This window comes from Poecilia reticulata, linkage group LG12 (assembly GCF_000633615.1).
Source record: "Poecilia reticulata strain Guanapo linkage group LG12, Guppy_female_1.0+MT, whole genome shotgun sequence".
NCBI classification, from domain to species: domain Eukaryota; kingdom Metazoa; phylum Chordata; class Actinopteri; order Cyprinodontiformes; family Poeciliidae; genus Poecilia; species Poecilia reticulata.
In genome coordinates this window covers 7229713-7246367 of record NC_024342.1, presented here as the reverse complement: position 1 = coordinate 7246367, position 16655 = coordinate 7229713, and the positions used below count along the sequence as shown (strand labels likewise).

General features: G+C 39.5%; 2 protein-coding genes across 3 annotated transcripts; both read right to left on the bottom strand.

Annotated features, from left to right (window-relative positions):
• Window positions 1-2022: 2022 nt before the first annotated feature.
• mrps2 (mitochondrial ribosomal protein S2) lies at window positions 2023-5050 on the bottom strand. Its single transcript, XM_008423602.2, has 4 exons — window positions 4924-5050; window positions 4587-4703; window positions 4393-4513; window positions 2023-2846 (listed from the first exon to the last, which is right to left on the bottom strand). The coding sequence occupies exons 1-4, from the start codon at window positions 4946-4948 to the stop codon at window positions 2309-2311; spliced, it is 801 nt and encodes a 266-aa protein (XP_008421824.1). The 5' UTR covers window positions 4949-5050; the 3' UTR covers window positions 2023-2308.
• Window positions 4977-16470, bottom strand: ppp1r26 (protein phosphatase 1, regulatory subunit 26). 2 transcript variants are annotated; one of them, XM_008423604.2, is made up of 5 exons: window positions 16278-16469; window positions 8535-11778; window positions 6010-6124; window positions 5848-5925; window positions 4977-5761 (listed from the first exon to the last, which is right to left on the bottom strand). In XM_008423604.2, exons 2-5 carry the CDS (start codon window positions 11708-11710, stop codon window positions 5726-5728), a joined length of 3405 nt encoding a protein of 1134 aa, XP_008421826.1. In that variant the 5' UTR covers window positions 11711-11778; window positions 16278-16469; the 3' UTR covers window positions 4977-5725. The 2 variants fall into 2 exon arrangements, with proteins under 2 accessions (XP_008421826.1, XP_017163451.1); XM_017307962.1 differs by having other exon boundaries at window positions 4977-5925; window positions 16278-16470.
• Between the last annotated feature and the right edge of the window lie 185 nt (window positions 16471-16655).

The following is a 16655-nucleotide window of genomic DNA, read 5'->3' as shown; positions in this document are numbered from 1 at the left end:
CTTTTCCCCCATTTAAGACAATAATCGCAATGTGAGTTTCCACGATTGTAACCTTCTTTAATTTCTTATTTTTAGATTGATTCGGATTCATTATTCCACAATCATTGCAAAAAAACAAAAAAACAAAAAAAAAAAAACCCAACTAAAAATAATATTTTAAAAAGACTTTCTAAACATACATAAATACGGTGGCGGACTGCAAGTCATTTCCTCTATTTTAAAACCACTGAGTTCGAAGGGGCCACTTCATTTCACTTCACTTCATATTTCTGTTCACATGGATTTATAAATAGGAACATTTTCAGCCGCCTCGTGTGGCATGGAGGTTATGCGCACACAGCAGCTAGTCGATTCTGTTACTAATTTAACAGGTGAAGTGATATATGCAGGTCTAAATAAAGAATAAAAATATGACCAGCTAAAATAATTAACTTTATCCTAGATTAAGCAACCTATTGTTTACGTGCTTAGCAACAAATGTCCAATTTTCAAAGACAATACAACCAAAAGAGGATTTAATCCTGCACGACCAACTGTTGCACGTGAGCAAACTTCCGAGTTTTACATTAATTACATGATTATAGGAAGATTAAACGACTAAATATAAATTACGCGGACTTATAATTCTCAGTGTTTCTAGCCGGTATTTGCAACCATGTCACTCTTTTAAGCGACGTGCTTATTGTGTTAAAGGTAAATCTGCGAGAGAGGGAGGGGAAAAAAATCGCAGTTTACTTGACTTTACCACCACGCCGTCCTTTCGCCCATATTTTAGCCCCCTGGTGGTTACAGAACAGTTTAAACTACGGAAGCCGGAAGCAACCAAACAGTTGCGACAAGTCAAACATTGACGCCGCAGTTTTTACTATTAAACAGCAAAAACGTGGATACATTATTATAATCATTCTCTAAAACCAGAACAACACGCATAAAGAGTCATAAGATAAAATTATACCTGACAAAGATCAAATATTAATTCTTTTTGCCTCTATTTGCATAAATTCATTTTAGCAACTTAAAAACAAGCAAAAATAATACATTTTTAAGAGGCTTAAGGAAAATTCCAGAGCTTATAATGTCAGCTTACTTTATCCACTCCAAAACTAACGTGTTTATGTGGGAACATCAATTTTTGGCAAAATTTCAATCATTTCTCTATGATTATTGGTAAAGTTCTGTTTATGCCTTTTATTTACTCTACTCTGCACCAGAACCTCTGGAGGTAAAACAGATCCCAACTACACAGCTACCACCAGTAAGGTGGGTTTGTGTTGTTAGACATGAAAGTCTCACATTGCTATCCATCTTCCGGACTGATAAAATTGCACATTATTTCATCATTCCGACCACCACCTAAAAATTCTTTTTTTAAATCACTGAAATCCCAGAGTTGTTACTCATCTTACTAGGTGAAAACTTCAGAATCTTTCTCTTTTGAAAATTAAAAAAAAAAAAATCTTCTCGATATACGTTATCTGCTTAGGTTAAAGCTGTAGTGATTACTCTAAAATGTATTATGCCAATTTAGGCAGATTTTCAATTTCTTATTAAATCACTACAGCCTTGTATACAAACTATCCTTCTGGCAGTACATGTTCAACTTTGATTTTTTTTCCTCCTGTTATATGCATTATTAGAAAGACATTTTTGCACCAGGTATTTATTGAAAATAAATCAGTGAGCTCTGATTAATCAGGAATTGTAAAACAAATAGACATTTACTGCAGCATGAATTCTTATGCATCACCTGGAATGGCTCAGCATCAAAACACATTGAATATCTGTTATTGTATCAACCTCCCAGACCATTCAGGTCTTCTGGTTCTGGTCTGCATCCCCAGAACCAGAAGCACACATGGAGATTCAGTTCCTCTAATGTGGAACAAACTCTCAGAAAACTGCAAAACAACCGAAAAACTGAGTTCCTTTAAACCAAGGTTAAAAACCCAACTGTTTACATCTGTCTTTGATTAATAGTAAGTGAAACATTGATCAACAGATTTGATGTGTATTTATGATGGCCTTTAACAAAATATCATGTTTATTGGTTGTTCCATAATTGGAGACCGTATGATGTTTTCATGATGTAAAGCACTTTGAACCTCTTTGCTGAAATGTGATAAATTTGACTTGAATAATTATGAGAAAAATCCTATTACAGTAACAAGATTTCTTTTTAATGAGCAACATACGCACAGTCCTGTGAAGTCAACTATGCAAGAAAGAAGTTATAATACAATACGAGCTGTAGATTTTTTTTTCTTCTTCTTATTTTTAAAACTGTATCATCATCTCTCTTAAACATGACTCATGAGCTGGGCTCCGACAGGCTGCGGAGGAGCTCCATCTGTTTTCGTTTGTTTTTGGCTCTGTTGATGACCGTCTTGAACAAGCGGCAGTACAGCTCCATGGCAACCGGAGTGTCGTCGTTCCCTGGCACAGGGTAGGTGATCAAGCTGGGGTTGCAGTTGGAGTCCACCACGCCGACGGTGGGAATGTTCATCTTGCGGGCGTCCCTGATGGCCACGTGCTGCTGGAACACGTTGTTAAGCGTGGACAGGAAGACGACGAGGTCGGGCAGCCGGACGCCGGGGCCGTACTGGATGTGAGCGTTGGTGAAGAGGCCCCCCTGCCAGTAGCGCGTGTGCGCGTACTCCCCGCACTGCTTGGCCGTGTTCTCTACCAGGTGGCAGAACTGGCGGCGGCGGCTGATGAAGAGGATGATGCCGCCGCCGTACGCGGTGTGAGCCGTGACGTCCAGGGCCCGCCGGAGGTCCTCCGCCGTCTTGTCCAGGTCGATGATGTCGTAGTCCAAGCTGGAGTCGTACAGGTAAGGTTCCATGAGCCTAGAGGAAGGAGCGCATGCTGCCATCAGGAGAAACACTCAAAAAACGTAAACTTTTTTTTTTTTTAGAAAGCTAATGCTAATTGTTAGCCATGTTTTCTGATCTAAATAATTATTTTGCCATGCTCTATACATTTTAACATTCTAAGAAGCTCCACTTGGTTTCAAATGAAAAATAAAATAACATCATGCCATTTTGTACCGTTTAATTTTAATTTCATGTTAGTCAAAGTAGATTATTATTTTTTTTTTTTTACATTTAAACAAACACAGAGTGTGCAATCTTTCAGCCATGTGCTCCTTTTTATTTTTTTGTACACATCCATTCAGGTCAGGACAGAAGTTCTTCCTTTCTCCTGTACAAAAAGCACTTTGTGACTTTGTACAATCATTCTGCGAAGTTAACAAGGAATTACTTTGGCTTTCAAAACAGGTCTGTCTTCTTAACTAGAATTGCAAATGAACAGATTAGTTTCATGACTATGTTTCCGAGGTGATCTGCATGGTTGCTTTGGTAACTAAAGGGACATTTAACGTCAGTGTTAAGGAGGACAGGTAGATTTCTTTAAGTCATGAAACACAACAAAAAGAGCCTGTATCGTTTATTTCAGCATATTGTATGTTCCGTTGGTACTCTAAATGTTCCCCACTGAGGAATTTTAATAACATAAAAATGGCCGGAATGATGGTCATGCAACAGTAGACTAGAGTCACTTGGCTAAACTACATTTTTGTGACACAATGACAATTTGTGTGATACACCATCACAAAGTTGCATCATTTTGGAGAGGAAATGAAATAAAGCATTTTTATTTCTACAAGTGAGAACCTTTGAAAGTGTTGGTGTCGGGTCAGTAAGGAAGTTCTAGAGGTGTTTAAACCAAGGTTAAGTTTCATAGCAATTGTGCAAGTTTTGAACATCTGATGTAAGCCAGTTCAATCCATATTAAATAATAGAAAGAGTATGAGACATTCGGCAAAAAGATGGCTGTTCACTTCAAATGAGAGAGCTGCAGTAATCTAGAACTCAGGTGTGAGAATCTGATGACAGGATGACTATAAGTCATGCACCCCACAAATCAGGTCCTTAAAGAACAGTAGGGAAGCTGATAACATATTACAAGAAACACACTAGCATTACCCTTGACAGTTAGCAACAAGCCAATTTCATGCATAATGCTATGTGTCAGTAGCATTGCTAGGAAGTTGTATGAAGTTAAACACTGGGAAATTCTGGAACAGAAAAACTGAGGAGGAGATTCATTTTTAGCAGGACAACATACAACCTGGGCTAGTACTGAATGATTTACATCAGATTAAGAATGGCCTAAAACGTATTTCAACTCTAAATTTTGGGGAAAACTTTATTGAGCTATTTTGAAGAACTTAAAAGCAGTGCAAATTTGGTACAGAAATACCCCCAAAAGACTGGTAGCTGAAGTACTTATTTCTGCATTTACTTGCTTTAACATTAAAGCAACAGATATTCTAACTGGTTTCTGTACCCTTACATGCCTAAGTCACATATTCTAGTTTCTAGTACAAACCTGTGCCTGCAGCCTTTCTTGTGTCCAAGATGCACTCTGGCGTCGAACAAGTCCTTCACAGTAAACAGCTCCGACACCCGGAAAAGGTCCTGTTTCTCTAGTGGCAGATCCAGCATTTTATCTGAAATGGTTAAAACGGACTTTAGCTGGAAAAATGTTATGCGTAAAGACATTGTTAGCAGGTAGAAACTCACCTCTGACGGAGTAAGTTTGCGGCTCAGGTGATATAATGGAAGATGCGGTGGCAAATTGATGTCCACTGTTGGATAATTTAACTGTGGGACCCCGAACATGGCGCAACCCCAACAGACCTGAACGCAAGGCATAAATGAAGATTAATACTGGACAAGAAAAAGAAGACTGAAAACTGACACACTAGAAGTAGCTGTACAGTTTCCTGTTCTGTCCTGTCGCGCAATGCTTACAGGAGAAACCAAAGCTCAAATAAGGATGAAAGTGTTTCTAATTAGAAGGCTTGGGACACCAACATGAAGCTTTCTACACAGGAAAGTACTGTCTTCGTGTACATACCTTTTGTAAGCGCCCGGGTAGCCATGCTTCTCAGCAAAAGAAGGTCAACAAAGTGCGCCTGCGTGATTGTAGTTTATTTCGCCGTAAAGGGGACGTTTTGTCGCGTCACACCACGTAAAACTACAACTTCCACAGTGCTATTCTTTTGTTGAACGTCAAAGTTTTGTGTCGAACAAACAACGTGACATCACTAAAACTAGTAATAACAAAACAAAGAATTACAAATAAAACATTATGAGCATGTCCTAAACATAATACATTTAAATAAAAATAATTTTAAATAGTCAATGAATAAAATAGACTAAGATATTTTGAAAAAAAAAAAAAGTAAACGAGGACAAAACAAGATCACGAGTCATGACTAGCATCTGGAAAGCTAAATTAAAGTAAAATAAAATCATCACTTAATGTAACTTAATACTAATGCAAAAAAAGTTCCAAATTGCAAAAATAAGAATCTCAACATAAAGTTAAAGAGCAGTGACTAAAATTAAAATAAAAAAATATTTCAGTTAATATGAAATACATGTACAAGTATAACAGACAGGAAAAAAAAAACTCATAACATGGACAAAACCAAAAAAATGGACACCATTTCCTATTTACAACTGAACCATAACTTTCTTTAAAAACGTGAAACTTGGGGGAAAAAAAGCAATATTTTTTTCTACATCAAAGAAAAACTTGAACTCGGATGCATAAAATTGCCCATGAACCTATCTTAGCCACATGAACTTAAAATATGTTTAACGATCAAGACTTGCAAACTTCAAATATAACATACAACAGGGAAAACCGAACGTTATCCTGTTAAATCGAGTTGCCTGCCTCCTTTCGCCTGCAAAGAAAGAAAAGAAAGAGACATTTTGGAGCATTTTTATAGATTCTGATCTTCACTGGAGAAAGTGCTGCTGGTAAACTCACTGGAACAAAGCAAAGCTTTCTTTTGACATGCTGCAGGGCTGCTGTATGCTCCGACGAACAAGTGAGAAGACGATTCCCCTGAAAGCATGATTAAACACAACTCTTATGCTATGGATTTTGACGACGAACCACTCAAAATTTGCGTCTTTGGAGAATTTGTACCTTCATGCATTTCCTAACCAGTAGCTTCCAGTTGGACACCTTGGTTCTTTCCTCTGACGTAAGAGCTATGCATGGACTTATAGTGAGGCCAGAATCTATTTCTCTGGACAAAGACCTGAATGAGGTAGAGCAGAATGTCGGTCAAATCACAAACATCTTATTCCTTCAACATGTCATCTTTAATGGGTACTTCATCTGAATTAATTGCAACAAAACCCGATTATGTTCAGACTTGACTCTTTATTTCACACTTAAAAGATACAGCAAAAGTTGTTATTTTCAATCCAAAGAATGAAAAAAAAAAAAAGTAAAAAAATATTTACAAAAAAAGTCTGGCAATGCACAGCATGTTCAGTAATGATTCTTTTTTTTTTCAATAAACAAAAATAAATAGCTTTTTGTCACAAAGAAAATCTTTGATAGGACAAAGAAACAAGCACATAACATATCACATTCAGAAAGACAGAGGGGGTCGATGGCGAGGTTTCAGTGGAATCTGGAACAACAAACTTCATCGTAGCGGTTACAAACGTCTGACACCGTTAGTGGCGTTCCTCGGCAGCAGAGCTGTAAATGACTTTAAAGCATACAATTATACACAATAACATCTGATTGTTTCAAGACCCTAGTCATGTCGAAAGTATTCCTGGTATCAAAAAATTTCTCATCATTTCCATTTTGCCAGAGTGACCGGTGCTGCATACTGCCGGTCAGCTGGCAGAAGGAAGGTTGCTACACAACCTTGGTTTTGTCTTGCTTACAAGAAAGACAAATGTGTCCCGTTTTTGAAATATTCCCAGTCGCAAAAACCAAACACAGTAAATAAAGGCTATGGATAATATTACCAAACTATAATAACCAAGATGTAGGATTATTTTAGCAGCAGTATTAGTAATTCTTTCTTTTCTGTTCAAAATATAAGCAATTCAATCACGTTACAGATTTCTGTTTTACATTTTATTGAGCTCGTTTCGTTCAAAAAGGGTTTTGCACCTGGAAGAAATGAAACCTGAACAGATCTTTAGAAGCAAAAATATGTAATGTTTTGATTTTGTGTGGTTATGATGATAAGGAAAATGAAGAAATAGTCACGATAAAAATACAAAGAGGTGGTTTATTAACATCACAAACATGTCATAACCCATTTATCTTGTATATTTTCAAAGAACTGAAGTCGATCTGGTCAGGCCTTCAGTGTAGAAAAGAGCCACTTCTGTTTTGTTTGTTTTCCTCCACCAAAGCAGTTCTAATGCTAATCCAAGGCAGTTTCTACACTTAGTTTTTAGAGTTGGTTTTATAAACGCAGTTAAAAACCACTTTGGTTTTACGTTTTAAAAAAATGAGCTCAGTTTCATGTTACAAAAAATGTTCCTTAGCAGTTGTTTGTCCTTCCCTCTACTCCATTCTAAGTTTCTGTAAAGGATCACAGAACTGAGAGTTTTAACTACAGAAATTCAGATTTTTCTCCATATTTAGCAAACAAATTTTTAAATATCAGCTGCTTGATTTCAACAATCTGCGACCGTGAATTGCTCACAAATTTGAGTTGTACAGTATTATACTATATTTTTGTTTTTTTCTCCTCATTTAGAACTCCAATTTGAACAAAAAGCACAGAAAAATTAAATAAAGTGAAAATGTAATTTATATTTTAAACATGTGGCTTATAAGATTATATTTTATGGTTTTCTGTCCTTCTGGGGTTAAATATGCCAAATTTCCCTATGACACAGGCATCCTATTTTGCTAGTGGAAATGGGGGAAAAAACTGCTGTGAGGCGAGCAATAGCTCAGGTTCAACACTGGAAAAGGTTTGGTGGGAGGAAAAAAAATAAACAGCTGAATAAATGTGGGGAAAAACAGTAAATTCGCTTCCTGGAGAATTTAGTCAAAGGCTATTTTTAAATCAACTCACAATGATTTACTGTAATACATTTTTGCTCACTGGTCTGTTTTTTAACCCAGATTTTGTTTTATTTTGACTTGACAAAGAGAAAAACATTACATTTTATCTACTGCATGTATGATGAATGAAAACAATAATACACGGTTAATCTTGACTTAAAGCCTGTCACAACTCTTCCATATGAAAGATCTCTCCAAATATACTCGTTTCATGTAATACTTTTAAAATCACTTTGCTACCCTGCATTCCCAAGTGGTAATATAATAAAAGATCAGCCCAATTTTTTGTACTTTAAAAAAAAAGTTATTATGACATTGTCTTGGTGTTGCAACTTCTTCTTGTTGTACCAAAACTCCACTGTATTGCTTTTCAAAGGATTAAGGATATTAAATAATATTAGAGCACAAAAATGTATTGGTGCCACTATGTTACACATTTTATATAAAAAAAGAACATGTTTTGTTTTGCTTAGATATATTAACAAGTATTCCCTTAGATTCTGTACATGAATGAGCTTAAGAAATATGATATCGATTAGCAGGGCGACATTAGGATGTTAACATATTAACATATAGAACTATGACGGTGTTGAGGAATAGTGATCAAAGCAAATACTTACAACGCTGGAAAGCCCTGCATCTTATCTGGATCTCTCCTGCTGTCTGATTCACAATCTGACTCATCTATAAACTCTTCATCCTCTCTGTCTTGATCAGCTCCTTCATCATCCATCTTCATGCTCTTGCCTTCTCTTTTTCGCTCTCTCAGTGAGTCTGCCTTCTCCTTTCCCTCACTCCTTTCCCTGCTTTGAACCTGGACGTGGTTGGTCCTGTTAGTCTCCAGCTCTACAAACACACTCTTGTCCTTAGGCACATGCACCGTACTCGCCCGCCCTTCTTCCATAGAGAACTGGGACCTGTTGCCAGGCGTAAGGCTCTGTGTAAAGGTCATCTTTGAATGCTGCCTAGCAGCAGAGAAAAATTTCAAAACGGGGGGTCTAGCTGTGACATTTGCACCCGTCTCTGTAGAGGCAGAAAACGGCGCTCTGCTGCTCCCTGAAGAACACCAGGCGGCGGCCGGAGTCTGTGATTTTAGGTCCCTATTGTCTGATGAAGTGTCTCGTCTCTCCGAAGAGGTGATGTGAAAAGGAGTCCGGCTCAGAGCCCTTGGGTCGGGAATTGGAAGCCCCAGGCTCTGGCGCCACTTAATTGACTCTGCAAGGGAGCGAGCATAGTTGGGACTTGAAGCTGGTCGACCTCTGTCCGCCTGTTGGCTGCCATTGATTAGGCCATCTCTGGCAGTGTTGGGCCTCCTTTGCTGGTTCTTCATCGCCCCTGCGCCATCGGCCGGCTCCAGAAGACTGGGACTGCAGGACTGGACCGAAGAGCCACGTGACTGTGGGCTGGTAGACGAGATTTCAGGATAGAACCTCTGTTGGGTCCCTACTGGAGATGCAGAGACACTACTGATGTGTTTCGGAGAAATCTCAGCCTGCTGAGTCTCCTGTTTGAAGTCTTTAAGTGGAAATTGAACCTCTGAATCTTGAACCACAGGGGAGTCATTTCTACACAAAGCTCCATCTTTACCTTTGTCTCCTGTGGAAACTTTGGCCTTCTCAGCCAGAAACCTTCTTATCTCTTGCTCGATGCTGTCATCGCTGTCTACTGAGCTGCTCTCATCGTCCGTTTGATAAAGGGATTCAACAGTTTGCAGTGACTTGGCGTCATGTCTTTCCCGTCCCACGATGTCTGCTGTATCACCCTCCTTACATGTATCCATTTGTTTTTGTTGTGAGACATTATTTTTACTGAATCCACACTTGTCTTTTACGTCATCGTCGCCCCCATGTACTTTTTTCAAAGCACTACACTTGGAGCCAGGCTCATGTTTGAACTTTCTGTTGGGTAAAGCATTTTCCATCAGCGGTTCTTCATCTTTGATGGACTTCCTGTGTTTCTTTTTCATGTCTTTTACCTTTTTCTTCGATTTCTTTTTCGTCTTTAGCAGGTCTTTGATTGCAGTGTCGAGGTCCTCGTCACTGTCAAGTGAACTGCTTTTGTCTCCGCTTTGGTCTGCCTGGTGTAACGCCGTGCTTGGTTGGGGTTGACTTCTCTGCGGAAGTGTCAAGGCGTTAGATTCTCGTGCATGCTCATTAGTTTCTTTACATTTGTCATCAGCTCCCGACATGTTTGCCACAGTCACGCTTTTCTCCTTCTGTTTTCTTTTCTGTGTTAAAGACAGCCTTTGTGATTTCTGTTGAGTAGCAGCATCTTTTCCTTTCCCTTTCTCTGGATCAACAACACCACAAGGCTCTTCAACAGCGGGCGTCTGTTTGTGCATTTGGGCTTTCTGCTCAAGAAATTTCTTGATTTCTTGCTCAATCCCATCCTCACTGTCAATGGAACTGTCGTTGCTTTCTTCATATCGGTGTCTGTCAGGAAGAGAGGACATTGTGGAAGGTTGAGCCGGAGCACACGTGCCGAGGGCAACGCCCTGATGGAAGGCTCCAGGCATTACGGTTTTGGAAATGTCCAGTATTGCTTCAGCACACATCAGTTCTGCTGTGGTGTTAACTTTGGAAGGAGCAGGAGCTGACTGCTCTTTAGTCTCTGCTTTCGAAGAAGGTAGTCCATTTCCCTTGACTTTGGGGTTGAATGACAGTGAAGTCTTGGGTTTGGAAACAAATAGAGCTTGTGTCTGTTTCCCTGGTTTAAATTTTTTTCTCTTCAGTTTGTTTTTCTTCACGTCATCAGAGTTTGTACTTCCAGTGGCATGTACTGCTAACTTGATAGGGGCTTTCAGATTGCAGAACAGTTGCCTCTGGGGGCTATTCTCTTTCTGTTGCTCAAGCTGGTAGCTCCGGATAGCTTCTTCAATCCCATCGTCGCTGGTGGAGTCAGAATCTTCTTGGAATGTTTGTGGATGAAAGGCTTCCCTTTTGCTCTGCTCATTTTTTTCTAACTGGTATCTTTGAATGGCTTCCTCAATGCCATCGTCACTACTGGAATCACTCAGGTCTTCCTCCATCTTTGGCATTACTGGGTACGTTAGAGTGCTGTTGAAGAACCTCATTGTTTCAGAGGGACTCTTCCATTGTTCTTCGGAACTGAGTAAGCTATTGGCTGAACTTTTATCCACCTCAATGTTTTCATCCCGCGAAGCTTTATTCTGGATATACTTTTTTAAAGGTATAGCAGCTGCTGTGGTAGGAGTCTCCGATTTCACACTTACTGGGAACTTTCTACTGGATATGAAGGACGAGTTGCCTTCAGAGTGTTGCTTGGCAAACTCAAAGGGCAATGGACTTTTCCTTGGAATTTTGGACGACTGATAGGAAGTGGAAGATGTTTCCGCCTTGCGTTTGTGACCATCCTTTTCTTTCAGGTACTCCATTATTGCCTCCTCAATTCCTCTGTCTACTGAATCGTCACTGTCGGAGTCGCTGCTATCATGGTTTGTCGTGGAAGAAAAGCGGACGTGTGGGCTTTCAGTGGGCCTTTTTGTTTTCAACTTGGCTGCCACGTAGTTACCCACTGCAGCCTTGCACACTTGCGTATGGCGCTCCTGTCCCGATAGCATGTTTGCCTCGATCTCATCACCCATCTCGAGTGAGGACTGGCTACTCCTGAGGCTCTCTATGATCATCTGGACCTTATTTGAGATTGGTGTGCCTCTGGTGGACAACTCCGTGTCAGAGTCATTGAAGCAAACTGGAAGGCTATAGCCTCCAGGTGTTCCACATCGTCTCCATTCTGTTTCCGTCGCTGCGACAGGCGGTACATTCATCAAATACATTCTAGAGGAGTGTGGAGAGATCCTCGAGCATCAGAGGGCAACCTCCGACAACAGTCACATGGTGCAGTCTGGGGGTGGAAGACAGAAACAGAAATTGTGTCAACAATAAATTGAGGGGGAAAAAATTATTTTAAAAAAATACTTTTTGAAATATATTTCATTAAGAGGAGAATTTTTTAATCAAGTTTAATAAGTATGTAATTAACTACATTTTAATCAAAGATCATAAATAAACTATGAAGCATTCTCAATTCAAAAACCATTTTAGCTGCTAAATTATTAAATAAATAGACATGTTTGTTCAACGTAAAGACATTTATTGTGTTTAGTGTTATTCAGCTTATTAAAACATCAGATTGATGAACAGCGCCATTATATCTGTTCCAGGAATCCTGATCATTCATGTAACTTCTTATTTAAAAAATGCTTCTATTGAAATGTGGTCTGTGGATGCTGACATTAGCGTTGGGGATGTCTGTGCTTGCAGAAACATATTTTGCACTGACATTGGTATTTCAGGCTAGATAAGCTTCAGTGATGGCCTAACTCCTTTTTGCACAACAATAGTCTTTTCCACCATCTCATATGAGGATTTTTGAAAACTACCCCCAGTGGGCCAAGAGAAGCAGCTTTGTTGTCTATCTTTGTTATTTGTGGATGTCACTTGTGCATTACAGAAGATGTGTCAATACAAAAGTTCTAGCCAGAAATAATAATAAAACAAAGAATTATTAATTGGTCCAATTTTTGAACATGTTATATAAAAATCTATATTATTAATTAATCAAAATCAATGCTTTAAAGTCTCGACCCTAAATTCAATATTGATGAGAAATTTAAGGGGCTCTGGCAACACGTGTAACTGATTATGTGATATGCAATATCACAGCACTGAGATGAGGTTTTTGATATATTTCTTAAACAACCTGAACTGTAACAAAGACGGCTTCACAAGAAACAGAACCTCCCTGTTTTGAGCCAGCCATCAGGTCTCCATAACAATAATTTATAATAATTAATTTATTTAAATGTGGAACGCACTGTATAGAAAAGATGCATAGTATACAGGATCAAACTGATCTAGCCAAATGATGTTGATCTATACTTGTGTCAGAAAAAAAAAAAAAACGAACTGTGAAACAGGAGATGGTTCGTTTATCACGCGAAGAAAAACTTCCAAAAAATGACAGCACATACACCCACACACACACCCTGCCCCAGTTGTACACAACAGTAATGTTGAAACGCTGCACTGTCGCTCCAGGGTCGGTTGATTTTCATTGTTGCTCCTCACTTGTGTTTTGGTGGTTTCGTTTAACTTAGAGACCAGTCAGACAAGTTAGGGGCAACGTCTGGCAAAATAACTCGTGGTATGTGATCCCTGTGTTACACAGCATGACGGTTTGTATGCACACAAATACAATCTGACAGGTGTTTACAACAAAATATGAAAAGAGAACTGTATTACAGTAATGAGGTGAATAAAAATAGATACTAAACACGCTTTAGATTACACATGATTAGCATGTACGTTCATTCACTGTTTTCAAAGGGATGGCTGTTTTTTTTCTTCTTCTTTATTTTATGTGAGGTTGTGTCTAAAGTTTATTAGTTACCGTCGTATTAGGCATCTCTCTTGGAATACTAATTAAGTATAAACACAGACTTGTTGATTTTGGAGAACAGTTAGCCTGAGAGCAGCCCAGGTGTTTGGCGTGGGTGGTTATATACAGGGAAGCTGACAAATATTTACATAGAAAAAAATTAAGCTTGGAGGTGGTACGCCACCAACGATCTTCCGGTGTCAAACACATACTCAGAACAGAGCATGTAAAGCTTTCCTGGTCAAAGCATGCGTCTAACAGAAAAGTGCGGGTATGTAAAATTGAATAAAACATTGTTTTTATATTACTTTACTTTTAATTAGCTAGTTCATTTGACCAGAGAAATACTTTACAAGCTACACTGTAAGAACTTGTTTCGCACAGGAAGATTATCAGGGTTGCACAGCCTCCAAGCTGCTTTTAAAAAAAAAATTTAATTGGTTTACTTAATGTGAACATGGTGACAGTTTGCAGGTTCATAAAATAGCATTATTGTTGTCCATCCATCCATCCATCCATCCATTTTCCTTACACCCTTATCCCTTAGTGGGGTCGGGAGATGCTGGTGCCTATCTCCAGTTAACGTTCCGGGTGAGAGGCGGGGTCACCCTAGACAGGTCGCCAGTCTGTCGCAGGGCAACACAGAGACAAACAGGACATACAACCATGCACACGCACACTAAAATAGCATTATTGTTGTAACCATTTTTTTTTTCTTTTACAGTTTTTCTAATTTCAAATAACATTCCTGATGTTATTTGCACATCTAACATACATTTTGTACATGTTTTTTTTTTGCATTTCTTGTAAATAGTTTGTTATGCACAGATTTACGTACATTTTGCATATTTTAAAAAAAATGTATTTAACTCAGTTGCACATTTCTTTGAGTCAAAAGTACATCATTTTTATTAGCTGCACAGTATTTTACCATGCTATAAATTTGCCCTTAGTATGTTACTCTTATTTCTGTTTTTTGTGTGTATGCGTGTGCAAATCTGTATGGTCTGACTTGCAGGTTTACACCTTGCTGGAGGTAAAGCCTGAATTTCCCTCTTAGGAACAATAAAGTTCACTTCAATTCTGTCCTATAAACCTTAACGTCATTTCTGAGTCGAGAGTCCACTTCTTGGACAAGCAGTTAGTTTCAGTCTATGGGTCTAACTAATGTAGATTCCTAAATATGAAGTGAATTAACTACAAGAGCTAAGAAATAAACTACCTATAAGCTTTTGACAGAACTTCACCTAAAAATCTTGAAATCACTTTAAAGATAAACGACAATGTGCCTTAAAATTGTATAAAAGGCAACAACAAGATGATTTCTTTTTAACATCGCATATATCAGATCTAAACTTGTAATCCAGAACGTTTTGTTTTGCTTGGGTGTAAAGGTGGAGACTGACCTGTTGTTTCTTTTAGCATGAAGACCAAAGCGGATTATAAAATTACACACTGAAGAAAATAGAGAGGGAGGTCAACAATGCCTCCAAAACCCAACTGCAGCAAAGAATGGAATTGTGGGAGCTGCCAAGTCCCCATAACAATCATTAGATGTTATCTATATGCAAACTAGTTATTGGGGCTGTATGTCAGAATAAATCATTTCCTGTCCCACCATCACAAGCATAACAGTTACATTTAGCTTAACTCTACGTAGACTTTAGCGGCAACGAGCATTTTAAGCAACACACAAATTTTTTTGGCTAAATAGTTTGAATATGAAGAAAACATCTCAAGCATGTTTTCTTGAGATGTTCACAGAACCTCTACTTGTATCTCAAGCATACTTGAGATACAAGTAGAGGTTCTGTGATCCTGTGGGCCTGTTTCTCTTTCACAGTCCAAAGTTGAAATATCATGTTTAAAAAAAAAAGATGACTTTGACAGAAAACTAAGTAATAAGTCGACAATGTGGTTTTAAGCGGCATATTGGTTAGAAATATAAGGTCAAAGGATCACAGAGAATGCTTCATCAGACATGAAATTAGTCATCTTCCATACGGTACACGTGTTAGTTTTTTCCTACTAGCTTTACTGCACAGATAAATGTCATGAAAGAAACAATCCGATCAATGAGTATCACTTTTTTCTTTTTTTTTTGTGGAAAAATAAAGGGAACAGACATGTTCAGTCAGTCATCTGCCCCGCAAAAGAGACGCTGTGCCGAAAACTCCAGTCTGTCCGCCCCGACGGTAAAGCCACCCTTCCAGCTCAGTGTGCAGACAACCCGGCTGACTTGTCCGAAGAGCAAAGCCAACACGCAGAACTCCAACCACCACAACCTGCTGAAACCAAACCAGCGAAGCGTGAAAACAGCGACACGAAACCACAGCTGGTCTCCAAAGACGCCCAGCTGAAAACTGGCGAGAAGCGCATTTACCGAGTTTAAAAACGTCACATCGTAGAGTGCCAACTTTGTCTGCTATATTACAAAGAAAGTTTCAAAAGGACACCCCCCGACATCAGCAGGCGGCTGTTTTTATTGCCTAGCCAAACATGTCGCCGAGTCTGTTTTACCTCCCGAACCCTTCCTGGACTGCTACAGAGCAACACCGGCTGCCCCCGTAACCCTCTAGCGGCGCGGACCGCCTCAATGCCCGGCGTGCATCCGTAGGAGACTCCGCAGAGCAACCATGTTTCCTCGCACCGGCCACGGTTGTCAAAACCCACGTTGCTCCCTCGATAACGCCTCTGGTCGTGAGCAGAGGTCGTTAACGCGTTATAGTGAAAGCGGCAGGAGGGTTTTTTGAAATAGAAAGACTAGGATGGTGTGAAACAGTGGAGCAATAAGCGAGGTGAGTCGGCGACTTGAAAGACACAAGCGGGCCTCCCGGCTGCTGCAGCCCCGGCATTTTCTCCGGCGAAGAAAGCCTTTGTACACAGTCGCGGTACACCGTCCTATGCTCGGTTGTTTTACACGAAATATGTAGCGTAGATGTCAGAACATATGCTAGACCCACCTGAATGTGACTCAATGCGAACCATAGGAGAAATGAGTGCTTTTCGTCGTGCCGCTGGTGGAGATATTTTGGTGTCCGTCAGCGGCTCGCTTGCAGCCTGAAGCTCTCGCTGTCGAGTCCCCCTCCTCCGCTCCGACTACCGGGCGGACAAGCTTCCTCTAACCCTCAGTCCAACCAACCACAGACCCATTCAAATATGACATCGACGGACCTACCCGGAAAACATTTATACTTACATATTCAAGCGAGTACATTATCCCCCCCAAAATTTTAATGCATCTAACGTCGTTATTTGAAATTTTTATTACTTTTTTAAGGATTTAACTAACCATTAGTAACGGCTCTGCGTTTTATTTCAGTAAAACCAGAAGTGAAAAA

Excerpts from the sequence above, each read along its gene's own strand:
- mrps2 (XM_008423602.2), bottom strand. The coding sequence starts at position 4,948 with ATGGCTACCCGGGCGCTTACAAAAG. Across the intron at positions 4,704-4,923 it reads TACCCGGGCGCTTACAAAAG|GTCTGTTGGGGTTGCGCCAT; the intron begins GTATGTACACGA and ends CCTTGCGTTCAG. Across the intron at positions 4,514-4,586 it reads GCAAACTTACTCCGTCAGAG|ATAAAATGCTGGATCTGCCA; the intron begins GTGAGTTTCTAC and ends TAACCATTTCAG.
- ppp1r26 (XM_017307962.1), bottom strand. The coding sequence starts at position 11,710 with ATGTATTTGATGAATGTACCGCCTGTCGCAGCGACGGAAACAGAATGG. Across the intron at positions 6,125-8,534 it reads ATGCAGGGCTTTCCAGCGTT|GTCTTTGTCCAGAGAAATAG; the intron begins GTAAGTATTTGC and ends TACCTCATTCAG. Across the intron at positions 5,926-6,009 it reads TGGTTAGGAAATGCATGAAG|GGGAATCGTCTTCTCACTTG; the intron begins GTACAAATTCTC and ends TCATGCTTTCAG.